The following is a 25012-nucleotide window of genomic DNA, read 5'->3' on the forward strand; positions in this document are numbered from 1 at the left end:
GATGGGGACAGGGAGGGGTTTGTGGTGAAGCAGGGACGGGGGTGGGAACAGGGACAGGCAGAGGTTTGTGTTGCAGTCTGAGGTGATATGGGAACAGGGACAGGCAGAGGTTTGTGGTCCAGTCTGAGGTGATATGGGGACAGGGACAGGGACAGGGAGGGGTTTGTGGTGCAGTCAGTGGCGATGCAGGGACAGGGATGGGGACAGGGACAGGCAGGGGGGTTTGTGGTCCAGTCTGAGGTGATATGGGGACAGGGACAGGGACAGGGAGGGCTTTGTGGTGCAGTCAGTGGCGATGCAGGGACAGGGATGGGGACAGGGACAGGCAGGGGGGTTTGTGGTCCAGTCTGAGGTGATATGGGGACAGGGACAGGGACAGGGAGGGCTTTGTGGTGCAGTCAGAGGCGATGCAGGGACAGGGATGGGGACAGGGACAGGCAGGGGTTTGTGGTCCAGTCAGAGGAGATGCAGCAGAGACAGTGACAAGTGACAGGGAGCCTGTTACAGTTGTACTTCCACTGAGGGTCCCAGGACTGGCCGTGAGTGTTTGTTTTCTACTCCTTTTATCAGTGGGGTGCCATGGGCCTGGGCCTTCAGTGAGGTCCTACACAGTCCCACCCGAGTTAATCCACCTCTTATTACCATCATTATGATGCCATGGCTCTAGACACTAAACATTTAGACAGAAACGCAGTATAACCAGGCGTTGCGTCACCTTGAAATTGACATTTTTATTCAGAGAATTGCAGGGGAAGAGTACAATACAGTACAGTTCAACTAATAGGCAAGAACATAGTCGAGTGCAACAGAGTTATATTTATATTCTTCTATCCATTTCTGGTCCACAAACTTTGAGCTTTAAGGTGTCCCCAAAAGTTCTCAAAAGCACCATTGCTTGTAAGTGCCCAGCCGTACTTTGGTGTCTCGTTGCTGCCTTGGTTAGACAACTCAAGTTTGCAAAGCCAGTGTGGCCCCAAACACCAAATCGATCACTTGCAAATAATAGGCATTCTCAGTTTGCAGTGCTTCTCGGAGCCTGTGAGCCATTGATAGCGCTCGTAGTTGGAACTTTGAAAGTGGCGAACGAACCCCTTTCCCGCCTGTGACAGGCTTTGTAGCGTCAGCGTCGGGCGACCTCTCCTTACAATGTCTAACTTTTCTCGAAAAGTTCATCTTGAGAATGGCGTTATAATTATATCCTCGACCAAATCGATATCTTCTCCTCCTTTTGTCATTGTGGGTTGAAAAAACAGCTTAGTAGTACGTGAATTAATTCGTTTATCAAATTCAGTTTCCTAGTTCTGAGGTTCTGCATAGGCCTGCCCATAGGACTTGCCTCTCAATATTGGTAATCCAATCAAAAGATGTGCACACACTACGCCTGCTAGCTGGCTCATGTGTAACACTGGAGCCAGCCAGCAGGCGTACAATAGCCAACTCTAAAGCTGATTGGTTGACACTAAATTTTCATGTCCATTCACTTTAAACTACAAGCGCCCGAACTGTTGATTCTGAAGGCCTGAGGGCAGATTTTAGACCCCTGGCAACACATGATGGCTGAATTTGATTGGATAAAAGATCTAACATAAAGACCAGCCCTCCAAATCTCAACCTGGGGCTGGAAGCAGTGCAACCAAGAGGAAAGCTATGAAATAAAGAGTATAACTCTTACTCTGGGGAATAATTTAATACATATTTGTGGGAAAATATATATTTAAAAAAAATGATATTCTGATGATGTTTAGGCCAGCAGAGAAGGCCTTGCTGGCCCTGACGGCCCACCACTGCCTTTTATATATCATTATCAGAGTTGACTGGGAATTAGATTGTACACATTTCACATAATCCCATTGCAAAGGAGGCAGCTAGTTTTCGTCTTCCATATGCGATAAAGGAGGAAAAATATGATGTCAGTAATCATTGCGTGCCATTATTATTGTATTATTAAGACATTTCTAATGTCACACATAAGGTAAATAGCTTTCCCCTCCCGGAAACTCAATGTGAGATTGTCTATCTGTATGAGAGAAATGGTGATGAGTTTGGAGCGTGCTGGCACGGTCTGACATGACTTGCAGCTGCTAATAACCGCAGTGAGGATCATCTTGGACTGTGAGGATGCAGTGTAGCAGCCTCATGCTTCCCATACCCTGAGGCAGTACACACGGTCCCTGGCATGGTTGTGAAATGCATGAACACCTTTAGATGGCAATATGTTTGGGAAATGTACACATACCTGGTGCCACATTGTCATGTTTGGGGATATGAAACAACATTACAGTATAGCTAGAAAAATATGTCAACATTTTGGCGTTTGTGACCGTTTCCAAACGTATCCTCACCAAGAGACCAAGCTTTCTTCAGCAGAGCCCTTACTCCACTCCTCTGACTTTGGCTCTGAGATGAACTGAGTGGATTCAAGGTGCCACATATTGTATAAAGCTCATTTCTCTTTCAGCCCCTCTCTAGCTCATTCTAACCCAGTTGACCCTTATCCTTGACCAGACCTTTATGCTGACAAAGGGGATTTCTTAGAACCTTGCCATGACAATGACAACACTGAGACTGAAAGGATCAGGGGTGAGAGCCAGCGGGAACGGGCGCGGGTGGGCAAGTGGCAGCGAGAGAGGGGAGGGTAGGGGGGGGGGGGGGGGGGGGGGGGGGGGGGGGGGGGGGGGGGATAGGGAGATGGGGACATATGGAGCAATGCAAGAATCGACCAAATGCTTGAGGTTAAGGTTTGTCCTGTTCTTGGTCATTCAGACTGAGCGGAATAGAGCTGGGGAGATCCTCTCTAGTCCACCCCTCTCCTCCTCCCAGGGAACTGCAGTGTACAAGGTCATCAACCACAGGCCTACAAGACACACTCTCCTGAGGATTAGGAAATTAGTGATAAGAGCATTTCTTTCTTTTCTCAGTTCTGTCTCAGTCCCCCCCTCTCTCTGCTCTCTGTGTGCCTCCCTCTCCCATCTCTCTCTCACGGCCCTGTGGCTGGAAAATTCAAGTTTAAAAATACTGCAACAGTTCCTTTGTTATAGTAAACCCATTTTCCCTCTCTCTACCTTATTTATTTGTCTGTTCTGCCTAAATAACAGTGGAATAGGGACGAGAGATCGAGAGAGAGAGAAGCTGCACTGTGTGACTGCTGTGTTCAGGCAGGGAGAAGGAGAGAGGATGGGAGAGAAAGTTTATAAGGCACAGTTTATAAGGAAATGTGAGAGAGAAGCCGGGGAATCTGTGGTGGCCAGCTGCAAGAGAGGAGATAGCGGAGAAAGGCTTTTAATTCTCAATCCCCACAGAGCCTTTGAAAATTACCAATCTTCTTATCACAGACGCAGGGCTGCTTATGCAAATTGTTGTGGAGTGGAACGTTTAAACTGAAAATTACTCGACAGCAGTTTTTTTTCCTCTCTCTCTCTCTCTCTCTCTCTCTCTCTCTCTCTCTCTCTCTCTCTCTCTCTCTCTCTCTCTCTCTCTCTCTCTCTCTCTCTCTCTCTCTCTCTCTCTCTCTCTCTCTCTCTCTCTCTCTCTCTCTCTCTCTCTCTCTCTCTCTCTCTCTCTCTCTCTCTCTCTCTCTCTCTCTCTCTCTCTCTCTCAAATTCAAATTCAAATTCAAGCTGCTTTATTGGCATGAAAAACATTGTGTCAATATTGCCAAAGCAACAATGTATACAATATACATTGTAACAAAATTATAAATGATAGCAAATAATAATATAAAATGGTAGTAAATAATAATACAAAATTAAATACAAAAATAATAACAATAAAATGGTAACAGTCTACAGTAAACATTAATAATTATAGTAATAACAATAATAGTAATAATAAGTAAGTTACTGTTTACTATGTAGATGTTATTATTCAGTGTCCCTCAGGCTATGGCAGGAAAATACATATTTGGCTGCAAGAGGAGCCATTGCTCCTTCGCCCATGAGTATTCTTAGTTTTTCCTCTGGGTTCAATTTGTAAAAATGTGGAATATATGTAGTCATTTCTGTGAATAATGAATCTCTTTGTGAGGAATATTTATCACAGTAAAGGAGAAAGTGCATCTCTGTCTCTACCTCCCCTGTCATGCAGTGACCACATACACGCTCCTCTTTTGGTAGCCATGTCTTTTTATGTCTGCCGGTTTCTATTGCCAATCGGTGGTCACTCAGCCTGTACTTGGTAAGGATCTGTCTCTGCTTCGTATCTCTGACAGAGTAGAGATAATCAGCCAATTCATATTCTCTGTTTAGGGTCAGATAGCAATTTAGTCGGCTTTGGGATTTTGTTTCGTTTTTCCAGTATTGTAAGTATGATTCCTTTGATTGGTTCATGATTTTGCTTATTGGAATTCTTTCTTTTGAAGCAGTGCTGGTGTCAGCTTGATTGGTGAGGTCCAACACCAGCTGACTGAGAGGGCTCGTTTCTGGGCTCAGCTCTTGGGCTTGAAGTGCTTTAGATTGCAGACTCGAATTTGGACTTGAATTTAGATGTAGCCAAAATTTTAATGATCTTTTCTGTATTTTCATTATTACTGGAAAACGGCCCTATTCTGCCCTACATGCATTAGTTGGTGTATTTCTCTGGACTTGTAGAATTTTCCGACAGAATTCTGCATGTAGGGTTTCAATTGGATGTTTGTCCCACATTTTGAAATCCAGTTTATTGAGTGGCCCCCAAACCTCACTTCCATAAAGTGCTATTGGTAGGATTACACTGTCAAATATTTTAGTCCAAATTCTAATTGGGATGTTGATTTTGAATAATTTCATTTTTATTGCATACATTGCTCTGCGGGCTTTTTCTTTGAGTGCCTTCACTGCCATATTAAAGTTTCCCGATGCAGATATGGTCAGACCAAGGTAGGTGTAATTTTTTGTGTGTTCAATTAAGGTGTTGTTCAGGGTGAATTTACATTTTTGTTTCTGACATCTGGGTTTTTTTTGGAAAATCATGATTTTAGTTTTTTGGAAATTTACTGCCAGGGCCCAATTATGGCAATATTGCTCCAGAATATTCATGTTTTGTTGAAGACCTTCTTTGGTTGGTGATAGAAGTACCAAGTCATCAGCATATAGCAGGTATTTCACCTCTGTGTCAAATAGTGTGAGTCCTGGGGCTGGAGATTGGTCCAACATGTCTGCTAATTCATTGATATAAATGTTGAAAAGATTTGGACTCAAATTGCAGCCTTGTCTCACACCTCGACATTGTGAAAAAAATTCTGTTCTTTGGTTTTTGATTTTTATTGCACACTTGTTTTCTGTGTACATACATTTTATTAAGTCATACACCTTACCACCAAGCCCACTTTGTAGAATTTTGTAGAATAGCCCTTCGTGCCAAATCGAATCAAATGCTTTTTTAAAGTCAATAAAGCAAGCAAAGATTTTGCCCTCTTTTTTTGGTGGACGTGTTTATTAATTAGTGTGTGTAAGGTGTATATATGGTCAGTAGTGCGATGGTTAGGAAGAAAGCCAATTTGACATTTACTTATTACATTTTTTTCTTGAAGAAAGGTTTGAATTCTTGAATTCAAAATGCTACAGAAAATCTTTCCCAAGTTACTGTTGACGCAAATTCCCCTGTAATTATTGGGGTCTGATTTGTCTCCACTTTTGTGGATAGGGGAGATGAGCCCCTGGTTCCAGACATCAGGGAAGCAGCCAGAAGTTAAAACCATGTTGAACAATTTAAGCACAGCATTTTGCAACTCAGGTGTGCTGTTTTTCAGCATTTCATTTCTGATGTTGTCTACACCACAAGCCTTTTTTGATTTAATAGATTTTAGCTTTTCATTTAGTTCTTGTTGGGTTATTGGGTAATCTAATGGATTTTGGTTGTTTTTAATGACTGATTCAAGGATGTTCAATTTTTCTTTAATTTCTAATTGGTTCTGGTTTAAGTCTTTTTGTGGGATGTTTTTGTATAGATTATCAAAGTAAGTTTTCCAAATTCCTACATCTTGTATGGCTAATTCTTGTGGCTTTGATGTGCTTAAATTGTTCCACATGTCCCAGAACTGATTTTGGTCAATTGCTTTTTCAATTTCATCAAGTGTCTTGTTGGTATAATTCAATTTCTTGCATTTCAGTGTTTGTTTATACTGTTTCAGAGTTTCAAAGTATTCATATCGTAGCTCTGGGTTGTTTTGCTGCTTATGTTTTTTGTTTGACATTTGTCTTAGGTGTTTTCTAATTGTTTTACATTCATTATCAAACCATTTGTCAGAAACATTTTGATTTTTGCTTCTGATGTTGCATTGCTTTGGTTTTCTCAAATTTGCTTTCGATGCTGCTTTTTGGAATATGCAGTTGATGTTTTGGGTAGCTGAATTGACACCATCTTTATTGTTTTGGTACTGTGAGTTATTGAAAAACTGTATAGAGTTCATCATTTCATTTGAGTTCAATGTTTCAATGAATGCCTCTGCACTGTTTGGAGCCCATCTGAACGATTGGTTTATGTTGTAAAGTTTATTGGGCTGTTTTTTTGAATGAATATTGCCGGTTAATTTCTTCAGAAACACGTTGATCTGACAATGGTGTCTATGGTGTCTATGGTGTCTGTGGTCTCTCTCTCTCTCTCTCTCTCTCTCTCTCTCTCTCTCTCTCTCTCTCTCTCTCTCTCTCTTTCGGTGCATGCTGGGAGTTTTTTGGAGTTTGAGTGTTTGGTGTGGAAAGCTCTATCCTAACTAACTTTCTTGATTCTTTTATTTACATGTTATTTTCTATGGTGGAGGGTTAATTAAATATTTGTTTTAGCGGTATCCAAAGTTTTTTTTTCAAAGTTAGGGTGGAAGAGGACAGAGTAACTTTCCTGGGGGTTGGAAGGTGTAGTGTGCGCAATGGCTTCTCATTCTAGCGCGGAGGAGACGCTGTCGATACAGCATGGATTCAGGTGTGTTCCTGAGAACGGAGTTAAGGTGGAGGAGGTTCTGCTCGCGGTCGGTGAACAGGTAGGAGCTGAGTTTATACATTCTGCTTCTAGAATGAACAAAGCTGTGGTTGTGTTCATGAAAAGGGCTAATTTGGTCGGTAGGCTAATTGCTAGCGGAATATTTGTAAGGGATGTGTTGGTGTCAATTTCACCTCTCTCTACCCCTTCAACAAGAGTTGTAGTGGCAAATTTGCCTCCGTTTATTACGGATGATCAAATTAGGAAAGAGCTGAGTCGTTTTGGTAAGTTTGCTAGCGGTTTCCGTGTACTGTCAGCAGGTTTTCAGGCAGATGCCGTTAAGCACGTTGTTTCGTTCAGGAGGCAAGTGTTTATGTTTCTGAACAATAATGAGCAACAGCTAAATGTGCATTTTAAAGTGAGGCATGGGGAGGGGCTCTATGCCGGTTTTGCCAGCACAGATAGTCTACGGTGTTTTGAATGTGGGGATTTGGGGCACAAGAGTTTTGCGTGCCCACATAAAGGCCATAGACAAGGTGAGGGTACAACGGCAGGTGGGGGAAATCGAGGTCAAAATGCAGGGGGTAAGGAGATGCAGATAGCAGAGGCTGGGCCTAGTCAGTCTAGAGATGGTGGTGTAGATGAGGCTGGGCCTAGTCAGGCTAGAGATGGTAGGGTAGTGGAGGCTGGGTCTAGTCAGGCTAGAGATGGTGGAGAAGCAGAGGCTGGGTCTAGTCAGGCTAGAGATGGTAGGGTAGTGGAGGCTGGGTCTAGTCAGGCTAGAGATGGTGGAGAAGCAGAGGCTGGGTCTAGTCAGGCTAGAGATGGTGGGGTAGCTGAGGCTGGGCCTAGACATGCTATGGAGGGTGGTGCAGATGATGCTGGGCCGAGTCATGCTATGGAGGGTGGTGCAGATAATGCTGGGCCGAGTCATGCTATGGAGGGTGGTGTAGCTGAGGCTGGCCCTAGTCATGCTATGGAGGGTGGTGTAGCTGAGGCTGGCCCTAGTCATGCTATGGAGGGTGGTGCAGATGATACTGCGTCTAGTCAGGTAATTCTAGTGGATGAGGAGAGTATAGTGGGGAAGTGTAAGAGATTAGGGGGGGAGGAGGAGGGTGTCAAGAGGAAAAAGAAAAAGGGTGTGGACAAAGGCACCATGGAAATGTTGCCTGTTGCTGTGGGTGAGGCCCTAACCAGAGAGAAAGGGCAGGTGGTCAGGGTGGGAGATAGAGAAGAGGAGGAAAGTGAGTCAGAGGATGAGGAGTTATTTTTTTCAGACTCCTCTTCAATTGGCCCGGAGCTGACATCCAGTCAACCCGAGGGGTCTAAGTACACGTTGAGAGAACTGACAAGGTTCCTGAATGAGACTAAGGGGAAAAAAGTTAATCTTGAGGCTTTTTTTCCTGATCCTAGGAAGTTTGTAAGATCAGTACAACATGCTATGAGAAATGAGGGGCATGGTGTCCTCTCACCCAGGAAACGGTTTAGGTTGAGGAAGTGGGTCACAACAGTGCGTAAAGGTTTACCTTCAGACACTGTTTAGATGTTTAATTTCTTACTGACACTGGGGCTTTTTGAGCTTTGCTATTGGTCTATTTCTCTGCTGGCTTTTCTCCCACTTCTTATGGAGACTCTTCGGGTAGGCTCGCTCAATATAAATGGCGCCAGAGATGCGGGAAAGAGGAGTGTGTTGGGTGAATATGTAAAACAAAAAAAAGTACAGGTGTTGTTTCTGCAGGAGACGCATAGTGATGTGGTGAATGAAGTTGATTGGGGGCTCTGGTGGAAAGGGGCAAGTGTGTTGAGCCATGGGACAAATCTTAGTGCAGGGGTGGCAGTCCTTTTTGCACCTGGTCTGGCTGTAAAAATTTGCTCCTCAAAGGAGGTGTGTAGGGGTAGGTTGCTTGTTGTTAAAGCAGAAATTAACAACATGTGTTTTGTCTTTATAAATGTGTATGCGCCTAACACAGGGAGAGAAAGAGGGGTTCTATTTGGGAGTCTTAGACAGGAACTCTCACAAGTAGCGCCTGAGGAGACGCTGGTGATCGGAGGTGACTGGAACTGTACAATGGATTTTACAAAAGACAGAAATGGGGAAGAGCCTCATTCAGTGTCAGTGGGAGTGTTAAGGGATATCTTTAATCAGTTTGACCTAGTGGATGTTTGGAGAACTAAACATCCAAACACAAGACAGTATACGTGGGTGAAGGTTTTTGGGGCTAGGGTGAGTGCAGCTCGACTTGATCGCTTTTACATGTCCAGGAATCAGAGCAATAGGCTGCTGGGTGCTACCATTCTCCCAGTGGGGTTTTCGGATCACCACATAACCATGGCTCGGCTGTCTATTTCACCAGGGCCCCGGCAGGCATCTTATTGGAAGTTCAATGTAAAGCTCTTACAAGATGCCACTTTTTGCTCAGGTTTCCAGACTTTTTGGGAAAGATGGGGGCAGCGAAGAGAGGAGTATGAGTCTCTGAGTCAATGGTGGGATGTGGGGAAAGTGCAAATTCGGCTTTTCTGTCAACAGTATACTGCTCTCTCATCCTCAGAGGCTAGGAGAGTATTGGGGGAACTAGAGCGGTGTATTAGTGAGATGGAGGTAGAGATGGTGGGGCAAGGCAATGTAGGCCTCCAGGCTAACTTAGCCGAATTACGTAGGGACCTGGGCAGTTTTTTCCAGGTTAAAGCAAAGGGAGCACTTGTAAGAGCTAGGTTCTCCATGCTCAAGGAGATGGATGCTCCCAGCTCCTTCTTCTTTGGTTTGGAAAGACAGAGCAGTGAATCCAAGGGTATGCATTGTCTACGGCTGTCTGATGGGCGGGTGACCTCTGTGGTGGGGGAGATGCGGGAGCGGACTGTGGAGTTTTATACTGAATTGTATAGGGCAGAAATGTGTGATCCTATGTGTGCTCAGGTCTTGTTCGCAGGACTCCCTAAGCTCTCTCGGGCACAGAGGGATGAAATGGACATTCCTCTGTTGTCACATGAACTGGCAGAGGCAGTAACCCAGATGTCCCCCGGTCGTGCACCTGGGGTCGATGGACTTCCAGTGGAATTTTACAAAAAATTCTGGGGAACAATTGGACAGGATTTATTTTGCGTGTTGCGTGAATGCGTCAGGGTAGGAGAGTTGCCGATGAGCTGCCGTCGGGCGGCTCTGACTCTCCTGCCCAAAAAAGGGGACTTGTGTGAACTTAAGAACTGGAGGCCTGTGGCATTACTCTGTGCGGACTACAAGATTTTTGCCAAGGTCCTCTCTAACAGACTGAAGTCCCATCTGGACTCTATAATACACAAGGACCAGACATATTGTGTACCGGGACGCTCAATCACGGACAACTTGTTCTTGATTAGGGACATGTTGGATTTGTCGAGAGGTTCTAATGTGAACTTTGGACTGGTCTCTTTAGATCAAGAGAAGGCTTTTGATAGAGTGGATCATGAGTATCTGTTTAATGTGATGTCTGTGTTTGGGTTTGGGAAGAGTTTTGTGACCTGTGTGAAGCTGTTGTATGCTGGGGCGTCATGTATGGTTAAGGTGGGAGGGGGGCTCAGTAGGCCAGTCTGGGTGAGACGGGGTATTAGACAAGGATGCCCTCTATCTGGGCAGCTGTACACACTAGCCATTGAGCCTTTTTTAGGACTGCTACGCAGGAGACTGCGGGGAGTGTGCTGGATAGGCATGGATGTGGTGACAGGAATAGCAGTCTCAGCATATGCAGATGATGTTTCTGTGATGGTCAGGGATGGGCAAGATATGCAGGAACTAGAGACCAGTCTGAAGGTGTACGAGGGAGCTTCATCAGCTAAGGTAAACTGGGGCAAGAGCAAAGCTCTGTTATGTGGGGCATGGGGGGATAGGGCTCCTCCTCTGCTTCCAGGGGGTTTGCAGTGGGGTTGTGAAGGGCTTAAAGTGTTGGGGGTGTACCTGGGCTCGGAGAGGTGGGTCAGCAAGAACTGGGAGGGGCTGTCACAGGCAGTGGTGTCAAGACTGGCCAGGTGGAGGTGGCTCCTGTCCCAAGTGTCATATAGAGGGAGGGTGCTGATAATCAACAACCTGGTGGCATCTTCCTTGTGGCATAAACTGGCTGTCCTCAACCCCCCTGCCGGTCTGCTTGCAGACCTGCAACGCAAGCTGGTGGACTTCTTTTGGTCGGGACATCACTGGCTGAAGGCAGCAGTTTTGTACATGACCGTCCACGAAGGAGGACAGGGCTTGGTGGAACTGGAGAGCAGGATGGCTGCTTTCCGACTAAAGGCGGTGCAGAGACTGCTGTACCACACTGATGTTGGCTGGAGGGAACCAGCATGCGCGCTGCTGAGGAGAGCTGGCGGATTAGGGTTGGACCGGCAGCTGTTCCTCATGAAGCTGGAGAGGCTGAGTACAGCAGGTCTCTCAGAGTTTTACTCTGCGGTGCTGAGGGCCTGGCAGCTGCTAAGGCCCACACGAGAAGGGGGTGTGGAGCCTGGGCAGTGGGTGTGGGAGGAGCCTATCTTCCACAACCCAGCCATCCCTTTGAGATCGGTTCAGTCGGCCACCCTGCAGAGGCAACTGATGGCAGGAGGTTTACAAAGGCTGGGTGACCTGAGACTGCTGGGAGAGGAGGGGTGGAAAACCCCGGAGGTCTTGGCGCAACAAACAGGAATAACGTCTCTTAGGCTGCTGGAAAGATTCCTGGAGGAGGTCCAGGAGGCACTGTCTGAGCCGGTAAGGGGGGTGTTTGAGAGGCCAAAGGGAGAGGGGCCACCAATGTTCCCGCCACTGCAGGTGACGGCAGAGACTGGAGACTGGCAAGGGGGTCTGGAGGACTTGTTAGATTTTAACACTCCGAGCCTGGGGGAGTTTGAGGGGGTGGGAGGTAAAGCCCTCTACAACCTCTCTCTCTCTCTCTCTCTCTCTCTCTCTCTCTCTCTCTCTCTCTCTCTCTCTCTCTCTCTCTCTCTCTCTCTCTCTCTCTCTCTCTCTCTCTCTCTCTCTCTCTCTCTCTCTCTCTCTCTCTCTCTCTCTCTCTCTCTCTCTCTCTCTCTCTCTCTCTCTCTCTCTCTCTCTCTCTCTCTCTCTCTCTCTCTCTCTCTCTCTCTCTCTCTCTCTCTCTCTCTCTCTCTCTCTCTCTCTCTCTCTCTCTCTCTCTCTCTCTCTCTCTCTCTCTCTCTCTCTCTCTCTCTCTCTCTCTCTCTCTCTCTCTCTCTCTCTCTCTCTCTCTCTCTCTCTCTCTCTCTCTCTCTCTCTCTCTCTCTCTCTCTCTCTCTCTCTCTCTCTCTCTCTCTCTCTCTCTCTCTCTCTCTCTCTCTCTCTCTCTCTCTCTCTCTCTCTCTCTCTCTCTCTCTCTCTCTCTCTCTCTCTCTCTCTCTCTCTCTCTCTCTCTCTCTCTCTCTCTCTCTCTCTCTCTCTCTCTCTCTCTCTCTCTCTCTCTCTCTCTCTCTCTCTCTCTCTCTCTCTCTCTCTCTCTCTCTCTCTCTCTCTCTCTCTCTCTCTCTCTCTCTCTCTCTCTCTCTCTCTCTCTCTCTCTCTCTCTCTCTCTCTCTCTCTCTCTCTCTCTCTCTCTCTCTCTCTCTCTCTCTCTCTCTCTCTCTCTCTCTCTCTCTCTCTCTCTCTCTCTCTCTCTCTCTCTCTCTCTCTCTCTCTCTCTCTCTCTCTCTCTCTCTCTCTCTCCATAGAAAGCCTGTTTTGAGTCTCAGAAGATGAATTGCTTTGAAGCGAGTCAGGATTTAAAGACTCCAGACCCAGCTCTGGTCTGGTCTAACGCAGCCGCTCTCACTGCCTTTGTAGCGGAAAACGGGGAGGGAGAAAGAAAAAGCATTTGAAAACAACATTCTGGTCTCCCCTCCCTGCTCTGACACATCACCCATCGCCTGAGGAGGCTAGGAGCCAGGGAAATATAGAAATATCTCTAACCCCTGTTCTCCATTCTAGTTATTTTCATTTCTATTTATTTACCAAAGTTGAGTTTCTTTTTCATTCATTCATTATTTTTTTTACCATACATTGAGGGTAATGAACATGAGAGGATGACACAGCTTGTGTTCTATGCGGGAAGATGCTTGAAAAATTTATAGTTTTAAATTACACCACCGGCGATATTAGAAGAAAAAAAAGAGGAAAGAGAGTATGTGAAGGAAAATACTGTTGTTTCTGTGTTCAGACACTACTGGCTCTTAATGTTTCTCTCATCATTAACCACCAAGCACTTGACCAAACTCAAATCAAGTCTTCATGACAAGTTGTTTCTGAAAACACATTAAGATGTACAAACCTAAGGTAACCCAAAAACCCAGAATTGTGTTTCAGCCATTTCACCTGGTATTACGATGGGTGCCTGGAGGAGATGAAATGTTTGTGTTTTTGTATGTATTGAATATGTTGCAGATTCTATAATTTTCTAATTGAATCTAATCTAATCTGACCCACAGAGGCAGATTAGGAAGAGGAAGTGTTACATGCTGGTGGCGGGAGGCTTCATCCTCACCCTCCTCATCATCATCATCGCTGTGTCAGCAAGAAAATGAAACCAACTCCAGAGGTAAGCCTCCTAACCCCTCCATCACTACTGGTGTTTATAAACCAGCAGCAGCCCAAAAAACAGAGCTTTACTTAGTACTGATATTGTTATACAGATACTATATTGGCGTATTGATTGCTATATTGACATTCTATTCTGATTGTAAACCAAATGTAAACAGCATGTTATAGAAGGGTCCAGACACTTTTTTTTCAGATTTCACTTGTTTTTGAGAAACTTACCCCAACCAGCGGTTCACTTCCTCATCCTCATTGTCCAGTAGGGGGTTCTGAAAAACATCAACAAATCAAACCCAAATGATTCCTTTTAGAATCGGGAAAGTTATCAGTACAGTAATGCAGGTCTTTAGATGTTGTACACATGTAATTGTGTCATCATGAACATTACGTTATTTTTATATCACATTCATATTTTTTAGCTGCATTGTCGTTTAGGGGCTTTGTAAGTAAGCATTTCACTGTAAGGTAAAACACCTGTCGTATTCGGCGCAGGTGACTAATAAAATGTGATTTGATTTGATTTGATATCCGCGAACCAGGATGAAGAAGTGAATCGCTGGTTGGGGTAAGTTTATCAAAAACAAGTGACAGAAGCTAACTTGTCCTTTAAGGATGCGTTCAGTGGCAATAGTTTGATGTTGTGATGAGAGATTTAGCATCAGCTCAAAGAATGTATAGGGATTTTACAAAAAAACACAGCTTTTTAATTGGATTGTCAGTAATGTGCAGGAAGGCTTCTTTCTTGAATTGGATCAATAATTGGAATCATAGTCGGAGGACACACTATGAAAGTGACTGACATTGACTAGCAACGTTCATAGCAGCAAGACAGCAAAGTAAATAAAAAGTTGCAGCTTGACACATTTGCTGTTATAGCAAATCGATGTTTAAGGGTTTTCTGTCCAGAGGAAATGTGGTGCGAAACGATTTATTTTCATATATAACTGTGGACCCTTTTGCCCTACGACCAGTCTCAATTCATCAGGGCATGGACTCTACAAGCTGCCGAAAAGCTCTCCACAGGGACGCTGAACCATGTTGACTCCAACGTTTCCCACAGTTGTGTCAAGTTGGCTGGATGTCCTTGGGTGGCTGACCATTCTTGATAAACACGGGGAACTGTTGAGCATGAAAAACCCAGCAGCATTGCAGTTCTTGACACAAACCGGTGCGCCTCACACCTACTACCATACCCTGTTCAAAGGCACTACCATGTTTTGTCTTGCCCATTCACCCTCTGAATGGCACACATACACAATCCATGTCTCAATTGTCTCAATGCTTGAAAGTCCTTCTTTAACCTGTCTCCTCCCCTTCATCTACACTGATTGAAGTGAATTTAACAAGTGACATCAATAAGGGATCATAGCGTTCACCTGGATTCACCTGGTCAGTCTATGTCATGGAAAGAGCAGTTGTTCTTAAAATAATATATTGTATATTGCTGCTCCTTCACATTATATTTTTGCAGACATCTTTTCTTCTTCAGTTTGGACAATGACATGTAAATGTAATTCCAACCACAAGTAATGATTTTTGTTCACTTGTAGCCTCACATCTAGCAGCTTGAATGTCTCATGTGGTTGGCTAGCTCATTGTGTAGCCAGCGTAAAAGGTTGAAGAATGTTTCTCTGCCTTTACAGGAAATGACAGATTTCTTCCAAACTTTGGGTTTTGTGACAGAAACAAAGACCCTCACCATCAGCTCAGCAGAGGATAGAATCAGTGTAGAAGACTTTGGCCACTATTCAATAATTAACAGATGAATTCATAAATGTCATTGGATGTTGATGGAAAACCACAACTTTCCTTAAATGATAGCGTAACCAATCTACATGAACCCACAGTCTGGCGTCTTTATCTACCACTGATGGAATTACATTCAGGCCTCTTGTCTGACATACACAAATACACCTCAACCCACACGCAAACACAATCATAGTCACTGTATTGTACAGCCAATTGATTTAACTTGAATGGGAGGTTGAGGCCCTGTTGGGAGGTGTTCTCTAGTTATCTTCCCCACGTTGATTCTCTCAGGTCACAGATTAGTGGGTCTGCAGGTTTGTGGAGCAATTCGTACCAAATCATTTGGAACAGATGAGATGGAATTTCTCAAGTTGGTGTGTGTGTGTGAGGGTGTGTGTGTGTGTGTGTGTGTGTGTGTGTGTGTGTGTACTGAGCCCTATAGAGGAGGAAGAGTACAGGCTTAGCAGAACCGCCTGGGTTCTTGCCAAAGCAGACGCAGCCATAAGCCTGGTATAGTCTGCCAGTTCTTGTACCAGAAACACGATCCAAATAAACAAACAGAGTTTAAACAGAATTAAGCGTTCCGAGTATGTACCAACAGCAAATTCAGTTTTCCTCCCATTGTTGTTGCTTGTTGTGGCCTTCTTCCATTCTCCTTGATGCTGTTGGCAGATTTTGAAGAAAGTACCGGTACTACACTACAGTACTCTTACATAATAATAATAATAACCCCTAATCATAATAACTTTATTTGTATAGCGCTTTTCAGTACTCCCACATACTCTAGCTGGAGTAGACAATAGTATGTTATACAGAAACATAATGAAAGACAGAGATACAAAGAGAGAGAGAGAGACAGCATTACATAGTCATAGAGAGGAGAAATATTGACAGGTACGAACTATGAACACACAGTGAGGGTTAGAGAGGATATAAACATAGAGAGAGAGAGAGGCAGAGATGAGAATGGTGAACACTATAGACAGAGACAGGATGATGTGGACCGGTGAGCAAACATCGAGGAGTATAGAGGATATAGATAGACACAGAGAGATACAAAGGCAGATGGGCAGAAAGGAGAATAGCGAGCACTATACATCAGTTTAATGAGAGTGACGACGACAGAAATCACTTCGGAGCCGCTTCTGCTCTCGAATCAATAGCCTGGCTCTTTATGGTGCACTAAATAACGCCATAACTGCACCCTGACACTTATTTCTGCAAATGATGTTGCCGGCACCGCCTTCACATCCTGTTTACAGACTCATTTGGGAAGTGAGATTTTTCAATGTGCATGTTAGCACCATGTGCTAACTGTAACTACACAAGGTCTTTGTGTGTATGGGGAGGAATGATCGCAGAAATCAGGGGGTGCTGAACGAGAGAGCTTTCAAGCGGTTTCGTCTAATCAAGCAGTGACCATGTACACTAGACATGTGCCTGTCTAGTCTGTATCCTAACAGCTATACTGGCTGTTGGATATCATTACGTATCCAGATGTTAGTCCAGTTACTGGGATTCTCCTCACACGGGGCACCATTTACGTAATGGATTTCCCCTATTTATCTAATATAGTGGTGCATGTCCCCCCAATACATTTAGCATGTGAAAGGGCCACTAATCAGTGTGGTGTGCATACAATTTGCAAACAACATTGTCTGATAATGACACATTAGGACATTTGCTCTAAAAACTGACAATTGTATTCCTTTCTAGTAACGGTTGCCATTGTGGCTAAAAAGGCTTTCATCATCATATTACACCACTGTACCACTACAACACTATATTGGAATGGTTGATTTGGGACTCTCCTCTTAACTGGCTTCAAACAGGGAATCATGTGAATGGACACTCGTGGGAGACCCTCTACTGCAGTGCATTGATCAGTAGTCAGGTAGCGTTGTACGAACACACACACACACATATGCACACACACACACACACCGGGAGAACAAGTCAAGCGGGGGACCAGGGACACAGTGCTGTCTGATCATAGAGAGTCTCCAGTTTACACAAACACAATCAGAGAGATTACAAGCACACCCTGGAGCACCCTCAAAACATAAAACACGTAAGCACATCTTCACACATACAGTGCCTTCAGAAAGTATTTATACCCCTTGACCTATTTCCCATTTTGTTGTGCTACAGCCTGGATTCCAAATGGATTCAATAGATGTTGTTTTATCTCACCCATCTACACACTATAACCCATAATGACAAAGTGAAAACATGTTTTTAGATATTTTTACAAATGTATTGAAAATTAATTCAGAAAAATCTAATTTACACCCAATAGTCAATACATGCAAAGAATCACATTTGGCAGCGATTACAGCTGTAACTCGTTCTGCGTAAGTCTTTAAGAGCTTTGCCCATTATTATGTTTCAAGCCTTGAAAGACATGAAGTAGCTTTTCAGACCTTTTGCCTCAGATTTGACTTCGTTTGTCAGGCTGCAGGTAGCAAGAAGCATGTCTAGGGCCTTGATGATAGACGATAAATGAGTTGCCACTGTTCTGACAGCAGCAATACGCACACGCCATCATGTGTCTGAAAGGCAGTTAAGACAGCAACCAGTCTTTTCCTTGAGAATGGTCCATCACTCTGGGCTGGCACTGAACAGATTGTAGACGATTCACACAGCCAAAAAAGGTTGATACTCCTGGACACGACTGAGCTGCATGTACACCCACAAGATTAATAGTATGGGAGGCACAAGGTGTGTATGTGGCCAGTGGATTCTTTTCCAGTATGTGTGCTTGAACTCCCTTCACTTTCCCTGACATATTTGCACCATTACCTTTACCTTGACGACGACAATCTGCTGTGTCAATACCAGGCCCTTCCAATGCACTCAAAATCATTTCAGAAATTTCACTGCCTGTCTATCTAACAAAGTCTTTAAAGTCAAGAAAACATTCAATTATTTCCCATTCACCTGTTCCCTGAACTTTATCTTTGTGTCCCTATCTCACCAATAATACATTTTTCTCAGTATGGGAAATGTCTGGAGTTGCATCACATATATAGTTATGGAATGCTTCTTCTCTTTCATAAAGTATTGTTTTCGAAACCCTTTGACCACATGAACTCGCTTTGGCTCTCAGGGCTGAGGTAATGAGTCAGTCGTGCTCCTTTCTTTTTGTCCCTGTCTTTCTGTAAGTGCTCAATTAACATCGGGTCAGAATTTGACAGCACGTCATGAAGATTGAGTGACTTCCCCCAGAATGGAAGATTCCTAGATGCTAAGTACAGTGTCACATCCAAAATCCTTTCTAGAACTGCTCTGTTTTTTTAAATGCCTGACTAGATTTGTTTCTGCTGCTGACTGTCTATACAGTCTATTTCTCTGGACAAGAGGAATACCTACAGTTGAAGTCGGAAGTTTACATACACTTAGGTTGGAGTCATTAAAACTTGTTTTTCAACCACTCCACAAATTTCTTCTTAAGAAACTATAGTTTTGGCAAGTCAGTTAGGACATCTACTTTGTGCATGACACAAGTAATTTTTCCAACAATTGTTTACAGACAGATTATTTCACTTATAATTCACTGTATCACAATTCCAGTGGGTCAGAAGTTCACATACACTAAGTTGACTGTGCCTTTAAACAGCTTGGAAAATTGATGTCATGGCTTTAGAAGCTTCTGATAGGGTAATTGACATCATTTGAGTCAATTGGAGGTGTACCTGTGGATGTATTTCAAGGCCTACCTTCAAACTCAGTGCCTCTTTGCTTGACATCATAGGGAAAATCAAAAGAAATCAACCAAGACCTCAGAAAAAAATTGTCAACCTCCACAAGTCTTGTCCATCCTTGGGATCAATTTCCAACGCCTGAAGGTACCACGTTCATCTGTACAAACAGTAATACACAAGTATAAACACCATGAGAACACGCAGCTATCACAATGCTCTGGAAGGAGATGCATTCTGTCTCCTAGAAATTAACGTACTTTGGTGCGAGAAGTGCAAATCAATCCCAGAACAACAGCAAAGCACCTTGTGAAGATGCTGGAGGAAACAGGTACAAAATTATCTATATCCACAGTAAAAGTCCTATATTGACATAACCTGAAAGGCCGCTCAGCAAGGAAGAAGCCACTGCTCAAAAACTGCCATAAAAAACAGACTACAGTTTGCAACTGCACATGGGGACAAAGATCATACTTTTTGGAGAAATGTCCTCTGGTCTAATGAAACACAAATATAACTGTTTGGTCATAATGACCATTGTTGTGTTTGGATGAAAAGGGGGAGGCTTGCAAACCGAAGAACACCATCCCAACCGTGAAGCACAGGGGTGGTTGCATCATGTTGTGGGGGTGCTTTGCTGCAGGAGGGACTGGTGCACTTCACAAAATAGATGGTATCATGAGGGAGGAAAATTATGTGGATATAAGGAAGCAACATCTCAAGACATCAGTTAGGAAGTTAAAGCTTGGTCGCAAATGGGTCTTCCAAATGGACAATGACCCCAAGCATACTTCCAAAGTTGTGGCAAAATGGCTCAAGGACAACAAAGTCAATATATTGGAGTGACCATCACAAAGCCCTGACCTCAATCTTATAGAACATTTTTGGGCAGAACTGAAAAAAGTGTGTGCGAGCAAGGAGGCCTACAAACCTGACTCAGTTACAGGAGGATTGGGCCAAAATTCACCCAACTTACTGTGGGAAGCTTGTGGGAGGCTACCAGAAACATTTGCCCCAAGTTAAACAATTTAAAGGCAATGCTACCAAATACTAATTGAGTGTATGTAAACTTCTGACCCATTGGTAATGTGATGAAAGAAATTAAAACTGAAATAAGTAATTCTCTCTACTATTTTTCTGACATTTCACATTCTTAAAATAAAGTGGTGATCCTAACTGGCCTAAGACAGAGATTTGTTACAAGGATTAAATGTCAGGAATTGTAAAAAATGTAGTTTAAATGTATTTGGCTAAGGTGTACGTAAACTTCCGACTTTAACTGTATATACTGTATTCTACACCATATATTGCATCTTGCCTATACCGCACGCCATCGCTCATCCATATATTTATATGTACATATTCTATTCATCCCTTTACATTGTGTTAAAGGTAGTTGTTGTGAATTTGTTTGATTACTAGTTAGATATTACTGCGTAGTCGTAACTAGAAGCACAAGCATTTCGCTACACTCGCATTAACATCTGCTAACCTTGTGTATGTGACCAATAAAATTGGATTTGATGTGTAGTTGTTGTTATGGTATGCTGCAGATTTTTCCATTTCAGTTCTTGTGAGACACACCATCCTCATGCTCTGGTAGTTTGTCATACATTCTCCGCCATTTCACTGATAATATCTTATAGCCATCCTTACTCTTCAGAGAACTGGGTGGTGGTTTACTTTGAGAAAAAAAACACATGGAATGCAATAGAATGCCTTTACACTCTTACTATTAATAAGCCAGTCTCTCTGCACCTTTTCTCTTCCGTTTGCTGACTTACTGTACTGTTAATAGTTGGGGAATGGCTTGCCTTCTGAGTCTGGGAGGATGATTTTATACAGTTCTGTCTCCTCACCACACCTGTTGACGGGTCTGCGAACAATAGCTTCTCTTTCATGGTCTTGTACTTTCTCTAGCCACAGTGCTGGAAGATGTAAAACCTCATCTTCCTCACTTCGAATCTGTCCATACTCTTCCGTTCCTTTATTACTTGCTTGTTCAATCTTCTGTCACTCCTTCACTGGCACTGCTGCTACTCTTTAACTCCTCTTCGTCCTCCCTGCTCTCCTCTGCATCAGTCTGTCTGACAGCTTTCCGCTGAGATTCTGCCTACCTGGGGCTGTCTATGCACTTGGAAGAGAGTAAACAAATGGAATTTAAGGTTTAATGTTCGCTCCTACAAAGGTTACCATACAAAAAATCTAATACTGAAAGAAAATACGTTTTAATAGTATCCATATCAAATATAATATGTATTTAAATGTGTCTAAGTCATCATGTGCCTAAGGTCCTCCAAGGTCTACTGTTTCAACTTCATGTAGTAGACACATGTTGGGATCTTTGTCCACAGCAGTAGTAGTAGGCTACATGCTAGGTTTTAATTTTAGTCTAGCTAGCTAACAAATATCATGCAAATATTTGGGAATTCAGTTATAATAACTTCTAAATAATAGCTAATTAGCTGAGGTTGCAAATGGTTGAATTCCTAAGACTAGAAAACCATACCACGTGGAGCATTGGCTACACGGCTGGAAATGGTTCAACTCTGAGACTATCGATCCCTACAGAATAAGAGCGAATCTTAGATATAATTACTAGACTGCAGCTAGAAATGATGTAAACCCAGGATGAGAATACTGACAACCGTCGAAACATCTATTCTAAGAACAATGGATGCCTGATGTATCCATTACAACAGACACTATCCGGAGCCCCTGATAAAGCTACAACCATAAAAGACGTTGTGACTTCTGGGGAGGTAACCAGAGACTCTCTGATGAACAGACTTTCCAGCAGACGGACCGACGATTCCAACTGAGAAGACAACAACGACATATGGGCGTAAATATATTTATTGCAATTATTCCCGAATGAGCGGCCGTTCATGTGCAAAGGATTAGCATTTCAATGAATATAATTACCCACTGTGTGTCGTGAATCCATTTAGTCTTTCCTGCTCCTTTATCGGTCCACGCCCCTTTTTCTTTGCCAAATGATCAGATATTAAAGTATCTGAAGAGTTATATTAGTTATAAATTATAATGCTGTAATCTGAAGATTTCCCGTGTCCCCCCGACTTCCTAGTTAATTAAATGTACATGATTAGTTTAATCACATAATAATAATTACAGAGATTTGATTTGATAAAATAACAGTATTCACATTTAATGATAGCCAGAGACACGACAGTAGGCAGCTACCAGTAGCTAGCAAGCTATCAAGCCAGCTATATAGGCTAGCTAGGCTACTCAGTTCGGCAGGCAGTCTGCACTTCCCTTTTCTGGAAACCTGATTTCAGTTTTGAGGGGGGCATGGTAGTTATCTCTCGTGAATGCTTAGTCTGCATGCCGGAGCATCTGTCAGATCAGCTGTATTTTTTGTTGTTGCTCCTAGTGGAGAATGGACCAAACCATGTGCATTATGGGAGGGTGGGGGGTACAAACAGAATGGTTGGGTAAAGATGCCTGATCTGATTATGGTTAAACATTTTAATTTTCATCACAGATTATTTTGTCTAACAATGTTTAAATGATAAACAAATAATGTTCTTAACATTTAGGGGCCCCTATCAGGCCAGGGCCCCATGAATCATTTATGTTTCCCCCCTTAACGACTCCCTTGCAAACAAATCAAATCAAATCAAATGTATTTATATAGCCCTTCGTACATCAGCTGATATCTCAAAGTGCTGTACAGAAACCCAGCCTAAAACCCCAAACAGCAAGCAATGCAGGTGTAGAAGCACGGTGGCTAGGAAAAACTCCCTAGAAAGAAACCTAGAAAGGAACCAGGCTATGAGGGGTGGCCAGTCCTCTTTTGGCTGTGCCGGGTGGAGATTGTAACAGAACATGACCAAGATGTTCTAATGTTCATAAATGACCAGCATGGTCAAATAATAATAATCACAGTTGTTGTCGAGGGTGCAGCAAGTCAGTAGCTCAGGAGTAAATGTCAGTTGGCTTTTCATAGCAGATCATTAAGGTTTAGAAGCATGGTGGCTAGGAAAAACACCCTAGAAAGGCCAAAACCTAGGAAGAAACCTAGAGAGGAACCAGGCTATGAGGGGTGGCCAGTCCTCTTCTGGCTGTGCCGGGTGGAGATTATAACAGAACATGACTAAGATGTTCAAATGTTCATAAATGACCAGCATGGTCAAATAATAATAATCACAGGCAGAACAGTTGAAGCTGGAGCAGCAGCAGGCCAGGTGGGCTGGGGACAGCAAGGAGTCATCATGTCAGGTAGTCCTGAGGCATGGTCCTAGGGCTCAGGTCCTCTGAGAGAGAGAAAGAGAGAAAGAGAGAATTAGAGAGAGCATACTTAAATTCACACAGGACACCAGATAAGACAGGAGAAGTACTCCAGATATAACTAACTGACCCTAGCCCCCAGACACATTAACTACTGCAGCCAGGAGGGGTCAGGAGACACTGTGGCCCCTTCCGATGAAAACCCCCGGACAGGGCCAAACAGGAAGGATATAACCCAACCCACTTTGCCAAAGCACAGCCCCCACACCACTAGAGGGATATCTTCAACCACCAACTTACCATCCAGAACGCATGTTTTGCTATAAGTTTATTCTGTAGAAGCTTCCTTCTTTTCACTCTTTCAATTATGGTGGAGTAACTAGAATGTTGTTGACCCATCTTCAGTTTTCTCCTATCACAGCCATTAAACTCAGTAACTGTTTTAAAGTCACCATTGGCCTCATGGTGAAATCCCTGAGCGGCTTCTTTCCTCTCCGGCAAATGAGTTAGAAATGACGGCTGTATCTTTGTAGTAACTGGGTGTATTGATACACCTTCCAAAGTGTAATGAATAACTTCACCATGCTCAAAAGGATATTCAATGTCTGTTTTTTTTTTTATCAAGCTACCAATAGGTGCCCTTCCTTGTGAGGCATTGGAAACCTCCCTGGTCTTTGTGGTTGAATCTGTGTTTGAAATTCACTGCTTGACTGAGGGACGTTACATATAATTGCATGTGTGGGGTACAGAGATGAGGTGGTCATTGAAAAATCATGTTAAACAGGGTTATTGCACACAGACTGAATCCATTTAACTTACTATGTGACATGTTAAGCACATGTTAACTCCTGAACTTATTTATTCTTGCCATAACAAAAGGGTTGAATATTTATTGACTTAAGACATTTACATTTTAAACATTTATTTTTAATTCATTTGTACACATTGAGAGAAAAAAACAGGCCAGTGACACAAAACACACATTTAATTGGTTTTAACACCAATTAAGGCTGTAACTCATCAAAATGTGGAAAAACTCAAGGGGTGTGAATATCTGTTGAAGGCACTGTAGGCTGCTACACCATACTAAATTAACCCTGTATTAACCCCCTGTGGCCTATTCCTCTTTCTTGTGTTGCTAGAGGTACCTCCCTTTGCTCTGGCTGCATTGAGAGTGAGATGATGTGTTATTGTTGTGTGTGTGTGTGTGTGTGTGAATGGTGACGCCACGGATTGATACTGCCTGCTGCAGTGGATGGCTGCATACAGTATGAGAGACAATCAGATTTTTGATGCATTAACTGTCGTTGATAACACGTATTCCCACAAAGAGAGCTACTCTGTGATGCTCCCCCTCATATCACAGAAGATGTTTGTCAGAGTGGTTCAGATATATATATATATATATTATTTTATGTTTTGCATAGGCTAGACTACACATCCACAGTAAATGTAATTTGTCACAAGTACGACCATATTTCTTCGTCCTCGTCAAAAGCTTTGTATGTTGTGCCATTGGCAAAGCACATGTTCCAAATCTTTTGAAAGTGGTTGATTTAAGTTACAATTTGCCAGCACTGATGCAATACTCCCTTATCATTTCTGACATGTAAATGTCACTGATAATCTGAGACGTTTTATCTTTGGATGTTTGGTGTACATGCAGCTATTTCGGTGAGTTTAGATGACACACTCTCACTGTCCTCTACCGGCTCCTCATTTTTCATGTTTTTTTTCATGTTTTTTCACGTGTACACAGCCTGTTCACGTCCATTTACTATATTTGAGTAATTTCTCCCTGATGAGACCATTTTAATTTTTTTACTATATTTGAGTGATTTCTCCCTGATGAGAGCTACATTGTACACAATGACACACACATATGCACACAGGCATGCAC

The 25012-nt window shown here is 43.4% G+C and overlaps 1 protein-coding gene across 1 annotated transcript in view; it reads left to right on the plus strand.

Moving 5' to 3' along the window:
* tsnare1 (T-SNARE Domain Containing 1) overlaps positions 1 to 25012 on the plus strand; it is a 143475-nt gene that overhangs the window by 97950 nt on the left and 20513 nt on the right. Inside the window, exon 11 of the mRNA XM_036943565.1 lies at positions 13300 to 13409. Within this exon, the coding sequence (XP_036799460.1) occupies positions 13300 to 13395 (96 nt within the window). The 3' untranslated portion in view covers positions 13396 to 13409. The remainder of the gene's footprint in view (positions 1 to 13299; positions 13410 to 25012) is intronic.

Source organism: Oncorhynchus mykiss, chromosome 2, assembly GCF_013265735.2.
Source record: "Oncorhynchus mykiss isolate Arlee chromosome 2, USDA_OmykA_1.1, whole genome shotgun sequence".
Lineage (NCBI taxonomy): Eukaryota > Metazoa > Chordata > Actinopteri > Salmoniformes > Salmonidae > Oncorhynchus > Oncorhynchus mykiss.